The 20,497-nt window shown below is 36.3% G+C and overlaps 1 protein-coding gene across 1 annotated transcript in view; it reads right to left on the bottom strand.

The window, feature by feature from the left end:
- Positions 1–20,497, bottom strand: part of SYNE1 (spectrin repeat containing nuclear envelope protein 1) — a 313,009-nt gene that overhangs the window by 56,868 nt on the left and 235,644 nt on the right. Inside the window, exons 115-126 of the mRNA XM_063293716.1 lie at positions 19,453–19,623; positions 19,003–19,136; positions 16,119–16,323; positions 14,570–14,752; positions 13,916–14,062; positions 11,538–11,692; positions 9,121–9,268; positions 8,611–8,705; positions 6,867–7,101; positions 4,323–4,517; positions 2,047–2,172; positions 1,130–1,285 (exon numbers count right to left, since the gene is read on the bottom strand). Of these exons, the coding sequence (XP_063149786.1) occupies positions 1,130–1,285; positions 2,047–2,172; positions 4,323–4,517; positions 6,867–7,101; positions 8,611–8,705; positions 9,121–9,268; positions 11,538–11,692; positions 13,916–14,062; positions 14,570–14,752; positions 16,119–16,323; positions 19,003–19,136; positions 19,453–19,623 (1,950 nt within the window). The remainder of the gene's footprint in view (positions 1–1,129; positions 1,286–2,046; positions 2,173–4,322; positions 4,518–6,866; positions 7,102–8,610; positions 8,706–9,120; positions 9,269–11,537; positions 11,693–13,915; positions 14,063–14,569; positions 14,753–16,118; positions 16,324–19,002; positions 19,137–19,452; positions 19,624–20,497) is intronic.

The raw sequence follows: 20,497 nt of genomic DNA, 5'->3' as shown, positions 1-20,497 counted from the left end.
TATCCCTGCGGTCATGTTATCACAATTTGGGCACTTGGCAACCAGGTCACATTTATGACCATAACAGCATCCTATGGTCACGATTGCCATTTTTGACCTTCCTGGCTGGTTTCTGGCAAGCAAAATCAGTGAGGAACCATGTGACTCACTTAACAACCATGTGGTTTGCTTAACACCTGCAGTGATTCACTTAATGACTGCTGCAAAAAAGGTTGCAAAATTGGACTGGATTCGCTTAATGACTGCTTTGCTTAGCAACCAAAATTCTGGTCCCAATTGTGGTTGTTAAGAGAGGACTACCTGTAAGTGAAATCTCAGGTAGATTAGGTTTCAGCAGACCCAGTGGTAAATCAATACAGTAGCTTCTCTTTGCTCTCAGAGAGCATCATGAAGCAGCTTTGAGGGGGCACTTATACTTTTGTTGAATTGAAACATCCTTTCAAAGAAGCAGCTAAATATTTACAAGTAGAGAAAGCAACCTCAGCAGAGATAGAGAGCAAGGACTAGATCTGCTCGCTTGGAATTCTGGCATCAGCAAAACAGATGTGTGTGTGTGTTTGGATGGGTGTGTATGTATATATACACATATGTATCTGTGTATATGAGTGTGTGTGTATATATGTGTGTTTGTGTGTGTGGATGGAGCATCTCAACCTTTTCAAGGTAAATTCAAGTGAGTGGAAAGTTGGAAAAAGGCTGAAAAAGTCCCCATTTTCTTTCCATAGACCTAGGAAGGCATATTTTCCTCTGTTAAGAAAACAAGCCAGGATTTGTTGGGGAAGATTTTTGGGTGGGGATAGTTGGCAGGCAGGAAAATTTTTAGTAGTTGGCTTGAAACTTGTTATATTAAGAATATAATTATGCTATGATGTAAAAGGAATGGCATTCTGATCCTGTATTTATTACATATATATCTCAATTTACTACTAAGAAGAGTAAGGAAGTATAATAGATAACTAGTACAATTAGCAGCTGAGCATTCAAATCCAGGCTTACCATATTTAAATCCAATGTTTCAGATATTAAACTATGCTGTATCTCAGCAATGGCCTAATAAACTGAATAAATCAGACTGGCCTAATAGGAAAAATGTTATTTTTGTATTTTATGGCAGGTAATATTTCTGTACCTGGTGACACAGTTCTTCCCACTGTCTGTGTAACAATTCAATACGCTCATTGAGTACTGAAATGTCCTCTGCACTAATATAAGTAGACAAGGTCTCCTTTAATAAGTTCAGATGAGAGAGTTCATTGGTCCATCCCTCAGCAGCACTCTCTAGTTCCTGTATTGGAGAAAGAAACACTCTGAAGTATACAGGACTAAACATTTATTTATTTACTTACTTGGGTAATTATGTACAATACTGCAAGGAAAAAATAAAATTTAAAACATTCAAAATGAAAAATTATGATGAACAAAAGCAGTTCCCAGCCTTATTTTAAAAAAGAATACTTGGTGCTTTGGTCTACCTCAAACGCATACATTGCTGTTTCTGTGGGTCCAGCTTATTACATAGCAGGAACATATATCTGCAGCACATTACTTGATACAACTTTAAATTACACTCTGTTTGGTAAATTGCCTGTAACCTAGGTCAGAGTTTAGGAAATATACATATATTTTGGATGTACCCTCACCTACCTGTAAGGATGAGGGAAAAATAATAGCTTCATAAGAGATGTTAACAGAGGAACTTGATTAAAAACAAAGCAAAGCAAAGACTTCCGCTCCTCTCTGTTCAAATCTGGCAATATCCAGACAACTATTTTTAAGGAAAACGTAAAACTTCTGGATTTTTAATACTGTATACAGCATTAAAAGTATGCCAGAGGAAAGGCTAAGAATGACCTTGTTCTTCAGCTTTTCAAAAATATTCCAAGCATGATAGAATCAGCTATTTTAGTGCAAATATATTTGCCTGTAGGTTACCTGTTGCCACATGCATAATACAACAAAGTGGAAATCATCTGTCCTATTTGCTTTCTATGATACCATGTTGTATACCTCTTTAGGATCAGACTGAATTACACATTAGTACTGTACCTTGCAGCGAATCTGCTCTGCATGGAGCTCATCATGGTGGTCTGGTAATGGTTGGGAGAGCTTCTTCTTCAAGGATTTTAGTTTTTCCAAGGAATTTGATATGCCTTTTTCACATTTTCCCCAGTCCTGAAAGGTGGAATATAAATTTAATGTTTCTCAATTGACGCAAAAGAACAGATAAGATGGATCCATATACCTAACAATACCTAATTATCTGTTTGTCTGTTTCCTCTAGCAGCACAAAGCAGTATATACATTTCATCCAGTGTCCAATTTCATCCAAAAACAATGAACTCTGCTGGGCTAAAAGAGAGTGACTGGCTCTAAGCCACTCAGTAAACTTCTATGGCTGAGGGTGGACCTGAACCTTTACCTCCCCAGTCCGAGTCCAACACCTTAACCATTACACTACACATTAGATTTGGCCAAACCCGACAATATATAGATCAAATCATGGCTATAGAAGGCAAAAGAGTTATTCACAATTGACTGAGAACCAATAAGCTTTGTGAGTTAGTATTCTGTAACACTCCATAAAGTCAGATCCTGAATTTACAAAAAGAGCAATGCTGTTTTAATTTCCCACCAGAAAAGTAGAAGGCATAAAGGCAAGGGGGAAGTTGAATACCATACAATAAAATACTGTGACTCTAATCACAGGAATAATTTATCAGGGCATTAATCACAGTATTTTAGATGCCCTCCGCCTATAATAAATGGATATGTACGGAAATGAAGGATACTGAATACCCACTGCAATCCACTGATTTATTTTGGTCATTAAAAAAATTAGAAAGTTCACACCTAAATAGTTGCTTAAAATAGCAAAATTCTGTTTCTCAGAAATCATTCACTTTTCTTGCCCTGACTGCAATATGACATTTTAAAGACTTCCCACTTTCATCAAATTTATACTTATTTTGAACAAAATTCCAATCTGTCTGAAATTTGTTTGAATTTATACCTGTTGTAGCAATAAACATGTCGGTAAACATTATATAATTCTACCCCAAAAAACAGCAAGCCCATGCATGCACACACTTACACATGCATACCTTTATATCAAAAAGGCGCTTTGCTTAAAACCTCTGTATCTCTTTCTCTTAAATTGGTCATTTTATTCTTCAGTATTATCTATTGTTTCTGTTCTGTTGAAAACAATGTTTATGATTCATCCATAGTCAATGGGAAGAATAATTTTGTCAAATTGAGACCCAAATCCAAGTAGTTAGACTCTGAACTGGTTTGTTTTGCAAATAACGATTATACTGACTTCATATTCATCAAGTTGATGTTTTCCTGGTTATTGCTTTCTAACCATTCATTTATTCATGTATGCATGTAGTGTAGGGTCAGAATGAGTTGGGGTTGTCAATGTAAAAGTTTTTTAAAAGTATTCTGAAGGTTCAAAATAATATATGAAAGGATGCTAGATTGAGAGGACATGAATAAATAAGCATGACAGTAAAGATTGCATCAATGTCTTCCACTTGTTTACAGCTCTACTGCACTTACTGATGCCAAATAGAGGAAATCATCATCATCAAAACAATAATAGTAACAACAAAACAACAACAACTCTTTCTCTCCCTGTGAGCCCAAAAGTTAATTCCTGCTCCTTGAAATATCTCTACTTCATATAAGGCACTATTTCTCTGAAATTCCTTACGTTCCATAATTTCATTACTTGTCTTGCTGTTTCCCAGCTGTAAACCACCTGACATGTTCTATTTTCTGGTATGTAAATTGCTTGAACTAACAAAGTAAAGCAAAGATTGTGGAATAATGTTTTTAAGAGCAGGAGTTAACGTATAGAATACCGTATAATGTTCAGTGTACCTTGACAGTCAAAAAGTAACAGCAAATAAATAGGGATATATTATGTAGTATATCTTCCTCCATAAACCTGGGGTCCGTACCCTAATTTTAAAGTATGAATTCTAGGATGTAGTTGAAAAATCAGGTATTAATGACACAGACAACTCATGTACTTTATGCCAAAAAAACACAAACAGTATACAGAAAACATGATTTGTAGTGCCATAGGTCAACCTTCTGCAACGAGGTCTTTCTGAATCTATCTTGTAGTCCAACATATTCAGAAGGCACTAGGTCAGGGAAGGTTGCCGTAAGGAAAATATTTATGATCCCACAAAATCAATCCAAGAGTTTTATCTGTCTACATGTAAAGGTAGGCAAGGTCAATGACCTGGCAATTCAACATTTCACAGAAGTAGCCTTATTTGATTTTTAAATATTAATTAAAATGAACCTACTTTTAATAGTAATGTAAGCTGCTTTTTCTGTTCTTCAAGTTTGAGGTTTGCTAATTTCCAGCGCTCTTGGATTTCTGTAAGTTCGTTCTGTAGAGATACTTCCGTCTCACCATCAGCACAGAGTAACAGCTGTTTTCCACCTTCCACTGTTAAAATGTAGCTCCCTTGTTGGCGAAGAAGCACTTTCTCTTTGAGCTGGGAAGACCAATGACATTCCAGAAACATCACTCTAATTTCATAACTTTGTCAGATAGGTCAGTCACTAGCATTCTAAATCATAGGATTAGTATTTTTCTCCCAAGGAGGATTTTTAAGCTTGGCAATAATAATCGCTTCCGTATGAAAGAAAAGGCATGTAGTATAATGAAACTTTGCAGCAAGTATCTCATCTGCTGTTACTATGCTGTATTTTTCCTCTTTCGTTTCGTTTCTTTCCTTTCCTTTCTTCCACTACTGCTTAATGAACTCTTCCCTAATATTTTTTGTAATTTCCCCAGTATCTTTTATTTTCTAGCTTCTCCTCTCCCTAGACATGTCCAACAATGTGGAGGACTACTTCAAATAATGAGAAGAAGAGGTTGCTAGTTACCACACTTTTTCTTTGCAGCCAGACACAGCTGCACAGAGCTTCGTTCAGATTCTAAAGCTAAGGTTTTGGTAGAAAAAGCCCTTCGATGTAAGTTGTACAAAAACTTGGTCTTTGCAAGAATTTAACTCTTTTATAATGTATGGAGGAATTTTTCCAGGATCTTATTCAGTCTAGGAAGTCCAAAAGTTGTTGCAGACTGAGTACACTATATTAAATTGTCTTTAAATTATAAATTGTCCATGGAAAAAACAACCACCACACATCTCATAAATACTCTTAGAGCTATGGGGATAACAAAGAGGAAGATATGGAATAGAATAATTTTGATTCCACAGCATACCACAAGAATCAGCAATGACAAAGACAAATGGCAATTTGCAAATAGGCATTTCAGAGATCTATCAATGTAAAAAAATACACTGCTAGAGAAATAAAATATTTAGTACTAAAATCACCATACATAAACTTCAAACTATAATGAAATATATCAGCTTTTAAAAGTGTAACATAACTGCTTAATAATACCTGACAGCTTCCTCTTTGCAAAGCAGTTTGAAAGTATCTTGAGAAAAATGTCAGAAAGGAGAAATACGTATTCATATGAAATGGAAGAGATGCCTAAAGCAAGAAAAGTCCCAAGTGATAGCATAGCTTTTATGAATAATTCTTAAGAATTATTCCTGGTCTTAAGCGATTCATATTATTTGCCCAATTATGATAAATTTTGAAATACAATCTTTCAGAATATATATACACACACACACATACAGTGTCCAGGAAATATAAAATAAAATCTTCCTTGAGGCACCTACAATGGAAACATCTGTTATTCCCTTGCAACAATACAGAAGTGGTTTGCTACTATGTTTCTTTTGCATTTGGGGGGCGGGATGTCCCAGCCTACTCTTGGGATTTCCTCATGTTCTTCCATCCACTAAATCAGGTCTTATCCTGCATGGCTCTTTTTCAAGGTTAGCCAAGGTCACAAATGGTGCTTTGCCTTCTCTAAATACATGTTCTTTGGATCTTGACAAGTTTCTTGAGCTTTGAAAGCAGAGAAAAGGCACTAATTCCTAGTAAGACCATGAGGAGAAGGGAGACTAAGAAGTCTGATGGAGAAAGAAATGTCTTACTTCTGTCAGGATATATACATCAAAGGGAGGTTTATTCTACAAAGAACATTTGACACCAGTTGTTAAAGAGAGACAAATACCTGACTTCACTACTACTCTTCTTTTAAGGGTGATACATGATCAGTCATGCAAAGCACAATATCAGAGTGGCCCATGTTAAACTGTTAGCTGAAGTTCAAGACCCTCTTTTGACATTATGCCAAGAGACAAGGTAAATAATTTCTGGTAGTGAAGGCTAGTCTCGATTGGATGTTCTTTTCTTAAACATGGAAGGCACAAGTAACATCATCCCCAGTATGTATGTACTGTATATCCAAAAGGCAAAATGGCAGATGCAGCATTGTGATGCAAGTCTCACCACTTTCATACATGTGTGTAACATCAACACATGTACAAAAAGGGCAAGGCTTTCAGAATGATGCCTTTTTAAAACCCTGTCCCTGATGGATGCCACTGGGCACAAGGAATGCCACAGGATGTAGGAACACCTAGCTGAACTTGGCTGATCCCTAAAAGCTAAGCAGAGTCAGACTTGGCTACTTGTATGGTAAACCACTGGGAAATCCTTGGGCTGTAGGCTAGATTGGGAGGTTGAAAAGAATAACTGGAAGAAGGCAGTGGCAAATCCTTTCCTTACTGCTCCAAGAAAAATACACAGACATGTTATGTGACCATTAGGAGTCAAGCTCCATTGAGAAAGTTTTTACTTTGCTTAATAATTGCAAATATTTCCAGAATAAATAAGTACAGTGAAATGCCCAATTCTTTCCATTAAATAGCACCAGAATCTGTTTAGGTTGAAAATGGTCTGCCAATAGTTACCTGCATTTCATCCAACAGGGCTCTAGCTCTCTGCAGTGGGATAGGAACACTACCCAGCCCACTTACTGATTGACAAGTCACTTCCACCAACCACTTGTGCAGTTTCTCTGCCATCTCTCTGTATCGTTGCCACTGGCGAATCTGACTGTCAATGATGCCCCTCCTCTGTTGGGCTCTACGAATTACTCCTTGCCACTGATTACTGAGCAGTGCCAGTTTCAAATTAAATTCATCCCTAAAAGAAGAGAAAACAGAGAGAGATAAGATCAGCCAAACAAAATCAGCCAGAATGGCTAACAACTCTGATGAATTGATTTCTATTATTGTATTATAGAATTAAATTGCCCAGCATTCGGTTGTTCCACGTTCCCTTTGAAACACTCCCACTGAAAACTTCTAAAATTAATTTTGTGATACTCAGATGGAAAGTTTGCCACAGTTTCCAAGCTTATGCAAAGAGCATTTATAATTTGCTGTTCAGCTAACTGAGGTGGACAAGCTCACCAATAAAGCAATAATGAAAAAAGGAATCTTTGATAAAACGTATTCCTTTTTATGCTAATTCAACAATGCATAGAAATCTCTGCATACATCAGTAGTCTGAATTAAAGAGAGAGTTGAACATATATTTCTTTCTGTGCTCCCTACCACATTCAAAAACTAAAGCCAGAACAACAGTAAATTCTTAATGCATAGTTGTTTTATCAAATGCAATCAGATTCTATGAGAGTTCAAGAGCTCTGCTACATACAAAAGCCTTACAAATTCATACTACCCATGGCAGGAAATTGAAAGCAGGCTTACCAGGCTTTTTAGCTTTGCGAATCTTCATGTTCGGGAATTTCTTTCTACATATATTGGAAGCACCTGTGGGGTGGGGTAGGGCTTGGTATACTAGCCTGCAGCTGGTATCAAGAGGTCTGGGATCTGGTGGCTTACTGAGGAAACTGGAGAACTTTGGATCTGGTAGATGCTACAGCTATTGGAACACACTGGTAGGGGCCTTCCTCTTGTAAGACTATCAGTGTGGAAGGGAATGAGATCTACACCTCTGTAGTTTTGCATGTTTATAAATAGCTGCTGGGAATATATATTTTTTTCAGCTGGAGGACAAGCACCTCTGATCCATCCAAGCATTACTGACACAATTCAAGGTGTTTAGGATCGGGGGTGGAGCAAAATCTTCCATATAATATAACTGTTTTATCTCTGTGTTACACCTTCCATAACTTAGAGATTCTTTTTTAATCATTAAAATGAGATCCTTCAGTATCCCCAAAACTCACTATTTTTCCTCTGGGGTTCTGATATCACAAATAGCAACCATATTAAATTGTTGGAACTGAATGCCTATAATTAATAGCCTTAATTTCTGAGATTAATATTGCATTTTTGCTAGCGTGAGTAACTTTTCCTGGCAATTCACTGGAATTTTTTTCAATTTTTTTGTGTGGAAAACAGTATTGCTAATACAAATTCTGATGTATGACATTAGGGAAACAAGGAACAAGAGCCAAAGCCACTATCCATATTGACTGGAGGTGAAAACACAGAATACATGATAGAAAGCAAGTGTAATATTACTGGTATCAGTCATGTAAAATACAAACTCACCTATAGTAATCCATCATTATAATGTGCCAAAGGTTTGAGGGGAGTAAATGCATATTATATAAAGCATTTCAGAAAGGCAAAGCTTTCCAACATGCAACACTTGGAACATCAGAACTATGCACACCCTTACCTGTCATCTACCTGCCCTTGCTCAAGAAGGTTTTGGCCATCCATGATTATGGAATGCAAAATCTGTTGGCGACTAAACATCTCTGCTTGGAACAGCTAGAGCACAAAAAGTTTTAAAAAGTGAATTCCAAATGAGTTAAACATAATGAAGTCTCTGACTCTAAAATAAAAGTTTAACCTGTCTAATATACTCAGAACATATAATATACTGTATGATACATATTGCTTTTAAATGGATGAGTAATTAAAGATGGTGTAGATATTTTTTTAAAAAGCAAAGTAGCTAGTTAAGAGGTTCATTTGTTCTACAGTATAGCTGTATAAAACATCTCTACAAAGACAGATGTGTTTTATACCATCTGATATCAGTGTATGTCATCTCCTATATGACCCAGCTCATGAACACAGATCAAAATAGGTTTGAACAAATCAGGCCTTATTACTACAGTTCCAATTTCCTGACAATAAATACAGAAGTTGATACTTCAATAATTCTGTCATTAAAACTTGCCTCATGCGCCCTCTGCTGTTCTAAAAGAAGCTGGTAGTTTCCTGAAATTTCTGCAGCCAGTTTCTGCTCAGTTTGAACCAAGAACTCCATCCAAGTCTCACATTTTTCTAGGAAGGTCTGTTGCTGCAGCATGAAGGACTGTAGCTTACTGCAGAGATAAAGAGTGATTCAATATACGTTTAAGTCTGAAAAACAAACTTATGATGATTTCTAAAGAACTTCAAACCTGACCTAAACAACATTACTGACTTCTTCATCTTGAATTTTTAAAAATATGTTGATTAAAAAGGAAACAAAGAAAACAAATTGGGTACAAGCACACACACATTTTGGGTTGCCTATTTTTTAAATGTTTAAGTTAGTAAACCTGTTTGCCCCACTTAAAACTTTATTTTAATTCATAAGGGAAAATAAGTTTACAAGTACTTTTATTTTGCAAAGCACACTCTGTTTTAGTAAATAAATTATTAAGTGTAAGTACAACAAAGAGAAAATTCTTTGGAGAAATTAAATGACAGTAATAATTAATCGAAGACACATTTTAATCTGTTACTTCTTTAAACCCTACTTTTTACCAGCTTTTTCTTCCTCTCTCCCTTTGTTTGGGTTCATACATTATGTTAAGCCATAATGGAGTTTGTTTCCTTTTTGCTTAACATGTTGTATAAATGTAGCCATTGTGGCTTATAATCTCTGGTTTATGTTTTAGCACAAGCAACACAGCTAACTGTGGTTTATCTAGTAAAATATTTTAAAAGAAACCATGGTTGAGTGTAGGGACTAGACAAGCTATTTGTGACAAGGACCACACTTCTTAAGGCACAGCAGTAACATGGTGACTAATTAGAAGAAGCAGATCAAAAAAGTTAGGGCTGTTCATTTTTCACTGGGGTTCTTTTCACACTGAATATATGCATGAAGATGACCAGATCTTAAAATGCTTTTTAAAATGTATTTCATAATGAAAAAAAGCCCTTAAAATTGCATTACTAAAAATAGTGATTTATCAGTGCACAGTTTCGGGCACCCTGGGAACTGCAAAAATGGGGCTGCCCGTGCTTGGTCTAGTACCAAATATGAATCCAGTCAGAGCCTCTTTTTCTCTTTTACTGCAATGCTGATATCAAGACATTTGTGGCATCATGGGTATTCCAAAGAGTATCCCCTATCTTTTCTCTGTGACCCTGTTCTCTAACTCGAAATCTCTTTGTCTGTCTGGCCAGCAGCTTGCTTACTTCCCTACCTGGGTGAGGAGCGAAGGTTTCTTTTTCTCTCCAGACACCAAACAAAGGTGATTGACTGCTGAAGGAAAGACACTGGCACCCTCTCTATCCTGGATACGCAGAACATCTACCAATAAAGGTGAAGACTTGCCCCGTAGTGCACCCTGATCCCAGTAGAAATGTGACTGTTACCTTTTTCTTACCCGCTGAAAACTGATGAGATTTGTCTTATATTTTATTGCTGTTTTAGCAACAACTTGTATTTTTATGCATTTTATCTATTTTTAAAATATGAGAATTTTTGGCTTTCTTTATATACTGTTCTCGTATCTATTTGATGGAAACTGGTGTCAAGGTAGATTCAGAGGCATTGTAAGCAAAACCTGGGCCAAAGGCAGTAATTCTTCAAGCCTCACATATACATATCAAATGCATGAACAAAATTATTTGGCAGCTCATGGAATGGGTTTCCCTGTACTGATTAGTATGCCTGCAGCAAAAAGGTATAGATGATAATGTTCTCTCTCCCCATAATGTTCATACCCTCACTGCCTTATTCTGTTATATGCAGTTTTTCTACTGTGGCAAGGACTTTTCATTATTGGTAATCAGGAGGTCAGTGAGTACCAATTAAGGCCAAGAAAACAGGCAGACAAGCAACTTTAATGAGCCCAGAATCTGAAGAATCACTAGACACCCTGCTGGCTTCTTGATGACTGAAGAGATGATTCTGCAGATAAGACGCCAGCAGCACTCTCCTCTGGAAAATTTCACAGAGACATCAGTCTCTTCTCTGAGCTTTCTGACATTTTATATCTAATTTGTACATTTATTTGTGTCATCTAATTGCCTTGGGAATGCCAATTGGCTTTTGAAAAGCAGGTATACACAAGCAATCTTTCAGCCAGTCAAGTAGATAAATCTAGATTTTAATAAAGTTCTGGCATGATAGACTTAATATATCCTTAATTTAGCTTCTGGACATTTTTTGACCCATTATGTGGTAATTCTATAGCATAATGGGTCTTGCTTGAATGCATATAACAGAATGAAGTACATTTTTACATCTTTCTGAACCTTATGCAATTCTAGAAGTAGTTTGAAGATTAGGATTAGAATTGTTGGCCTGATAACTTTGCTTTATTAAAACTCTAATCTGTGTAAATTACACTGTTCTGTAAATATCTGACTTACCTGAATCTTTCAGTAGTTTGTGAAGAAATCACTGACCAACATCTATTCAGATTTTGCATCCTTTTGATTTCTTTATCATTTAGGGGTAGCCTATACCCCAGCTCATTTAGACGATCCAAATCTGGTGCCATGCTGCTGAATTTTAACATCTGGCACTGTAAAGTGATAGGAAACAATGTTTCTGAATAGTTCTAATTGCCATATTTGCAACCTGAATACATTATTGCGAAATATTTATTTTATACTGGAGTACAGTTTTAGATGCTGGGGCCTATGTTACAATAATAAAATGTATTTTATTTTATTTTATTTTGACTTAAATAGCCATCTATACTGTAACCATTACCCCGGGCAGCTCACAAGCCAAGCTCTGTTTAGGAGAAAAAGAATAACAGCTGTTTCCCTTTCATTTTTTTTCCAAGAAGATTGATTAAAATGCCTGATATTACACACACACACACACAGACAAAGAGAGAATGTTAATGCATTTTTTTTTTATTAATAACACATTTGATCTGTCTCCAGAGTTCAGTGCAACAAACATGAGATCCTTCTTGGAAAACTTCTTGAGAAAATGTTGAAGGTTAATATGGCTAATATGCTTCACTAACTTGAAAGCAGCACCGCTTATTGTGACAGATCCTGTTATTCTGTGAGAACACTTACATACAAGTTAAATGCAATGCTAGAGGAGCTCTACTGATCAGATCCCCATTACAAGAGGAGTTGAACATGTTTGTATTCTTGCCTCAATACTATTTAACTTTAATTGTACTGTTCAGGGTCTATTAAATAAAGCATTTCACCCCTAAGCTGGCATACAGGCCCACCAGTGTATTATTATACTCTCATTCTTTCTCTGCCTTAACTAAGATTTCAGAGAAGCATCCATGCATTGGCCAGCTTCTGTCACTGTGAAAACTTACAATAAATTATTCAGAAACAAAGGTGGCCCTATTCTCTAAAAGATGTTGCAACTGCCATTTTAAATGGCAAATCAGTGGCACTCAACTATAGCAAAAGAAGTGCTTTAAATATCTAGGTATCATCTTTCACTCACTCTGTATTTTGAAACAACCAATTGGAGAAGCCTCATCTTATGTACAAAAGGCCTCAAAAGCAATAATCATTAAGTTAGCCTAAAGGCAACAATTTCCTCCCATGGCAATTAAACTGTTCAGTGCTAAACTAATCTATACTTTTTAGTCTGCAATTCTGCCCTCATAAACATATGACATCCCCAGAAGCGTTCAGTCCAGTTTTATAAGAATGGTTCTCCATGACCCCAATACATCCCTAATGCTTCGTGGAGACTTGAACTCATCCTATAGCTGCTCACACTCAAATTTCCTGCCTGAGATATTGATTGAAATTAAACTTAGGGAACAGTTCTTAAGTCCAACTTGTTATTGTAAAAAAAAATTCAGTCCTTCTTGGAAGAAAACCATAGCAAATGATATCTGTTTTTGTGGCCTTTCAACCCAAGTACTAACAGTGATGGGCCTGGAGCAAGCTATTTCTGAGGTAAAACAATGCATTTTAGATCTTGATTTACAAACTGACAGATCCAAAGTCCACCTAAAATATTTTAGATAATTTTTACCTCAGCCCTTTTGCAATTCTCAATTATTTTTTAAAACACTTTTCCCCTTACACAGAAAGGCATTCATACTAGCAAGATTTAATGAAGTGCTGCCAAAGCTTGCAGGGTGGGAGTTTAATAATATTCCCTACTTAGATTGCCATTGCATATGCTCTGGAGTAGCTACTGAGTCAATAGCTCACATTCTGCTGCACTGCCCATTTTATCAGGATTGGCATTCAGGACTTGAACCCTCTTCTTGCCCAGCGCACAGGCTGGCCTGTGTCCAAGATTGAACGCTTCTTATTAGCAGACACCTCCACCAAATTTTCAAAGGAAGTTGTTCTCTTATTTTATTTATCAAATTTATTTACCACCCATCTCACTCAGAGAGCGACTGGGCGGTGACTCTTCCAATTGCCATCATGGGTTTAAACCTGTTTAGGCCTACAGTGCCTGGTTGTTTGGGGGACTAAAAAGATACCACCCAGTGCTATTTACTGTCTCACTAGCACTATTTATATACATACATAAGAACACTTTATTCTATCTTATTTGATATGAACCTATTTTACTTGATATTTAATCTCATTCGTTCTTTTAATCCACTTGATTATTCACAGATTGATTTATTTATCAAATTTGTCACCGCCAATCTCCTCCCACCAGGGGGACAAATACGTAGTTCCCTTTTTTCCCGTCAAGTTGGTCTTTGACCATAAATTTATAAGTAAATAAGTAAACAACAATAAATAAAATAAAATTTGAAAGTAAAAAAGCATTTTTTAAAACTTACTTTAAGCTCTTCCATTCTGTTCCGAATGATGGATGAGTCAGAGGAGCGGCTTGGGTCTTGCATTTTCAACACTTCTTCAGCTTGAGTTGTCCACTTCTCCAACCCTCCCAGACTCTTATTAAAGGTCTGGTAATCCTGAACTCCTGCCTTAGATTTTTAAAAGAGGGAAGGCTCATTAATATAACTTTTCTCCCAATAGGATGACTGGATAGCAAAGGGAAACATGATATTTCTGAAGTAGAAGAAGTGGTGTTTGAATGATATGAAGCCAGAATAATTATAAGCAATGCTGTACCATATGCTATTTGAGGTCGTAATTCAAGTTACACCCTACAGTATAGATTAGCAATGTAGACATTCATTCATAGGTTGGTTATTTGGTAAAAAAAAACCCTGAAATGCTAAGATTTAAAATCTAACAATTTTGTGTTCAAATAGGACCATAAAGAAATACTATTGAAGAAATCTTTCAAACTATCAATCTGTATAGTAGCTCTCAAATACTCTAAGTGTCTGAATAAAAAAATTCTGTTTGGGAGACTTGATTTTTTCCCCAAAGTGATTGCTTGTGCTATAATGTCCTAAGCATGATACTCCGAAAGCACATAAATTATAGCCAGGTGAATAGTTGAAGGTCAAGGGAAGTTTTCCTACCTGTAGTATTGACTGTTGTCTGTTGAGTCCCTGCTCTAAAGAAGCTAAGTTCTGACTTAGTAGGAGCTGACCAGACTGGATAGCTGCTGCTGCAGAAGAATCCACCTGCTGCCTCAGCTGTTCCCCTAGTTCATGCAGAACAGATAGAGAATCGTGCATTGTCTTCATGCCTTTGAGTAGATCCTGCAGAAATCACAGCAAATGAAAAAATGATGAAGGTAACTGTAATGCTAAAGTCCATTTTACTGAATGATGTGAGGACCTGAATATATATCAGTCACTCAGCACATGACTGAACATGTGCACTTGACACAATGCATGTATATTCTGGCATGACTATGTCCAGTTCTTACAAAAACCTGATAGGATTTAATTCACTTTTGTGATGGGATACAAACAATTGCAACTGTGCTATATTCTAGATGGCTGGCTGGGGAATTCTGGTAGTTGAAGTCCACACATCTTAAAGTTCCTGAGGTTGGAAACACTGTTCTAGATTATAAAAGTAAAATATAATGTGCAATGTAGTAGTTAGTGTTAAATTTCCACGAGAGAGACCCAGATTCACACATCTACTCAACTGTGGAGCAACCTGAATGACTTTATGACAGTCTCTTTCTATTTTCATCTAATCTATCTAACAGAACTAGTGTTCTGATAATCACATGAGATTACCTCCCCCTTCAAGATATGCTGCTTTAATCTCTCTTTTAAACAAAACAAAACAAAATAAAACAAAACATAATAAAAGTTTACACTTATGAAGAGGCAACATTGTTCAGCTTGTCACTGGATGAGTTAGATACTACCAAGTTCCAGAACAAGTTTCCAAGATTCTGAAGATGAAACAGCATGTTTACCATCCCCCAAATTAAGTGGGTTCACTGTATTCTCTGCTCAACTTACAGGTGGGTTGGGACAAAATACTCCTTTATTTCTTATGGCCTGGAGAAAAATTTAATAATGTGATAATAAGCAAAGGTATGGAAAAGCAGGGACGCGGTGGCGCTGTGGGTTAAACCGCTGAGCTGCTGAGCTTGCCGATCGGAAGGTTGGCAGTTCGAATCCGCGTGACGGGGCGAGCTCCCGTTGCTAGTCCCAGCTCCTGCCAACCGAACAGTTTGAAAACATGCAAAAGTGAGTAGATTAATAGGTACCGCTTCAGCAGGCAGGTAACGGCATTCCGTGTAGTCATGCTGGCCACATGACCACGGAACTGTCTACGGACAAACACCGGCTCTTCAGCTTTGAAACGGAGATGAGCACCGCCCCCTAGAGTTGGACACGACTGGACTTAATGTCAAGGGAAATTTTTACCTTTACCTATGGAAAAGCAGATACACTTGCTTTGCAAGTTGCAATGATGTGGCAGGCTGAGGATTTGGGAGACAGATAATAGAGGAGGAGATGGAAATTTCCTTCCACAATCACTTAGATCAGCATCTTCCTAGTTTTTAATAATCCATACTAGTTTAGTATACTTAATTTGCTGGTTTCTTACTATAAGATTGTATTACACTGAACAACATCACAAGCTTATTAAACATACATTGCAGTCATGAATCCAAGCAGTGACTTCATCATCAGCCGTGTCCTTGTTGAGTTCAGCCTTCAAAAGTTCATTTGTTCGATCCTCATACTGCTGGACAGTGGAAGAGCACTGCATATAATAGTTTTTATACTTCTGCCAGAGCTGAAGCAGACCCTTACTGGAATGCAAATGCTCTGCAATTTCTTCTAGAAGGTTATTCCATCTGGCAAATAAAAGAAACAGATTCCAGTGTAAAAGACAGATATCACCATCTTCCAAAAAATGGATAGGGGATGAGGAAAAACCTTTGAATATAGCTGATTCTAACAACATAAGCATCAAGAAGACAAACTGATAATTTAATACAATAAGAGTTACAAAGTACAACAAAATAAGAGATAAAGACTCCCTTAGAGAATCTTGACTCCTATATGAACACATCTTGGACATTTGTTTCTTCTTAACTTCTCAGCCCAACCTTCCTTTTTTAAAGTTATATTTTTTATTAAACATTTTTGAAAAGGAAAAAGAAAATAAAAACAAGATAAGGGGCAAAAAAAAAAGAAATATAAAAGACAAAGTAAATAAACATTTTTTGTTTATTTACAAGCATAATAGAGTTAACTAAAACTAAATATGTTAGATATGAATTTTCTGTATTTAATTTAGTTTTACATAACTGAATATCTTACAGCACTTTAAAAAGTGTTAAAATCCAAAATAAGACATAAATGCATCAATGGCAATAATCAGTACATTATAAATCCTAAGGATAAATACTTACATCTCTATAATAATTTCTCTCTAAACATTTATTTAACAGATGACTAAAGTTAATGTTAGGATGCTATGTTAAGAGAAATCCAAATTTTGAATATAGTATAAGCCCATATATGGAATTATAATCTAAAAATGGTTTCCAAATTGAATTAAATTCTGTGTCAGATCTATTTTTAAAATATGAATTTATTTTGGACATTGAGATGTACTCCACAACTTAATTAGAGGGGACTACTGTACTTTCCAGTAAGAAGCATAAAATATCCTTGCAACAGATGCCATGTACAAAGGTAGTTCACTATACTTTGTAGGAATATAAGATTTCAGTAATAATTAATTAAAAAAAAAAGCAGGATAAAGAAATTAAACATTTGCAGACAGGACACCATAAGTTGCCTTCAGTTAAGAGAATCCAGAAGAAAGAGTTTAAAAAGTTGGAAGACAAACTAGAAAGTGCTGAAACAGAAATATTGTTCCTGTAGTCTTCTATGCAATAACAATGAGGCCTAATTCTGCTTGGTGTTTTATGGCATCAGCCAAGGTTGGTTAGATATTGCTACCTGCTCTGACAAAATTAAGTATTTTTATTATTACACTGTTTCCGGAAGAGCAAAAAAACACCAAGGACATGTTATAAGACTCTCTGTCATCTGCAACAAAAATGTAGGTTGATTTGGCTGTGTGATGGGATGAGGGGAATTCCAAAATAAAGAAAGGAAACATACATAAAAAGGCATTTAACATTAGAAACATATTTTGAAATAACAAGCGAAGTGTTTTATATAATGAGTTAACAGATTAAAATTATACAATTCTAGATTTTACTACTTCAAGCTATATATATAGAACTAATTTTTTCAAATATTTCACTGACCAAAACAAAACTAAACAAATCTCTAGACTTAAAATTATTCTTCTGTGAGAAATCGCATACAATAACAAATTTAAATAAATAATAAATTTCTCTTGCATATTTTATAGTGACTCAAAGAATATAATTAGACTAAATTAAAGAGTACTTTTTACTATAAGATACAGGTAGTCCTACGGTTACAATGGCAATTGGAATGGGGATTGCCTTTGCTAAGCGATGCAGTCATAAAGCATGACATCACGTGACTGTATGGCTTAGTGACAACAACCTCAGGCAGTCCCAATTGCAGTTGTAAGCCCAAGGTGCGTGGGTCATTAAGTGGGAAGAGGCAGAAGTCCTAGGTAAGGAGTGAGGGGTGCCGCGGAAGGGCCTGGGAGGTCCAGCCCAGGCTGAGCGTGAGTGCAGGAGGCCGAGGGAGAGCCTGGGATGGCCGGGGGAGGCTGCAGGTGGGAGGGGGTGTATGTGTGCTGCAGGCAGGAGAAAAAGTGGGAGCAACTTACCGGAGTGACTTGCAACCTTCCCTGATGGCTTCTCCATTGATTTTGCTTGTGGGAAGCCTGCAGGGATGGCTGCAAATGGCAATCATGTGACCGCAGCTCCCTGCAATGTTGTAATTGCAAGCCAGGCACCCGAATGCCCAAACTGCAATCGTGTGACCATGGTGGTGCTGCGATGGCCCAAACTTCAAGGACCGGTTGTACATCCATTTTTTCAGCACTGCCCTAACTTTGAATAGTTGCTGAATGAATGATGTAAGTCAAGCACTACCTGTATATATTCACAAAAACAGATTTCAGCTCAAGGAATGGGACTTCAAAACATACCTCCAAAATCTGCTTTCTCCCCCTTTTTTTAAAAAAAAACAAAAACAAAGTATAAACAATTAAAGAAAAAAAGAAAAAAGATAGAAAATAAGAAAAAGAAAAGCAGTGAAAAAAGAAAACATAGAATTATGACTTCTGCCCTTCTATTCATCGAGTAATTGCCATCTTAATTTTGCCCCTTCCTCTTGAACCCTTTTTAATCCCCAAATCCATAAATCATCAATTCAGTCTTTTCTTCTTTCAACAAAAAGTCCATATAAGGCTTTCAGCCTTTTAAAAAAATCTTTATCTACTTTCTCAATTCATCACTACATATTTGGAGAATGTTTGGCAAGGGGAATCTGCACCACACTAGATTTCCAGTCTGCTGGTAGATACAACTTGTAGCTTTTACTTTTGAAAAAAATAAGCAGTAATTTCATACCTCAAGTTCATTTCTTTCAAAGTATTATTAAGTCCCTCTGTAACTGGTGGATGGCATTCTTTCAATAGTATATTGGTCACTGACCCAAATTTTTGTAAGCGATAGTCTTGCTTTTGCAATTCTTCCAGCAAATTCTAAACAAAGAAAAATAAGATTCAAGCAAAAAGAAATGTGCAATTTATTAAAATTGTAACAGATGGCAATTTTTAAAAATCTCATTTTTAAAATCACAATTGGCAGGTAATTATTACAGCAGGCACTAAAATGATGGTTGCAAAGAAGTGATGAAATCCTGAAGCATCATTGAATAAAGATTGGTATGAGTTGCCTTGGACTTATTTTAAGTTTATATCACAACTACATTTAAAATGGCAATTGGCTGTTTTCTCAACATTCTGACAAAATTCCATGACCTAGCTTAATATAATAGTATTTGCTCTTATGGCTTACCTGAAGGTTATCTACTTGGACTTTCACTGCTTCCAAAGAGCCAGTAAGAAGATGAAAGCGAGACAGAGAATATCTTGCTTCCATTATGTAGCTATTAAGTTCTTCATAAGATGCTTTGTAAATGCTCCACTGATGAAGGACGGATTGTAACAGTGTTTTCAGCTGACCTACCTGGTCAAAATGAAACAAGAACTACAATAAATATTAAAAGTATCAATGTATTTACTGAAATCATTTTGAATTATTTTTTTTCACATTTACTACATTATATTTTGCCTAGGGTAGAATTATTTTGAAAAACAAATATGATTATTTAGATAAGAATTCAGTAACAATTGCAGTGATTTTCTAAAAGACACCCCCTGCCCTAATTCTTATTTAGAAGCCATGTACAACTGCTTATTTTGCTGAGGATAATCAAGCAAACATTCTTACTTGAAAGGAAGATAATGTTAAATTAAATAAGTTTAATTTGGGGGTTATCTTTAATTCAGAATTATGGTGTGTATTCTACAATTGTTCTTTAACAATAAATCAAATATATAGACCATCATTGTTTGCAAGGTTAGCAATTACTCTTAAATAAAACAACCAACACACAGCCAAGCAGGGATTAATATCAGACAAACAATCAAGCAGAAAATACCCTAATCAAGGAATTGCCAAGGAGAACCCCCCCCCCCCCCGCCCTCACCAACACTGACAGGGCAAGCTACTGTATATAAACAGGGAGAAAACCCCACACTCACTTGCACTGATGATGTTACCTAATTGGGTAATGAAATGTCAGCAAGCAAACAACCAAGCTCAGAGAACACCAAGAACTCCACAGTTCAACCCTGAGCTACATATATTCTCTTCTATTGTAATTCAGATATAAAACATAAACTATAGAACTAGGCTCCTGATAGGCTCATTCCTTCTCTTCTTGAACTGTAAGGAAGTTTTCACTTCTATTTTAGCACAACAGAAGTTTTCTACATCATCTGAACCCAGAAAAAATGTAGTTAATATTAACTATGATTAGTGGATCATTGGGAGACTT

The sequence above is a fragment of the Candoia aspera genome, chromosome 1 (genome assembly GCF_035149785.1).
Source record: "Candoia aspera isolate rCanAsp1 chromosome 1, rCanAsp1.hap2, whole genome shotgun sequence".
In the NCBI taxonomy this organism is placed as follows: domain Eukaryota; kingdom Metazoa; phylum Chordata; class Lepidosauria; order Squamata; family Boidae; genus Candoia; species Candoia aspera.
The sequence above is the reverse complement of the archived record's forward strand: the minus strand, read 5'-3'. Positions and strand labels throughout refer to the sequence as shown.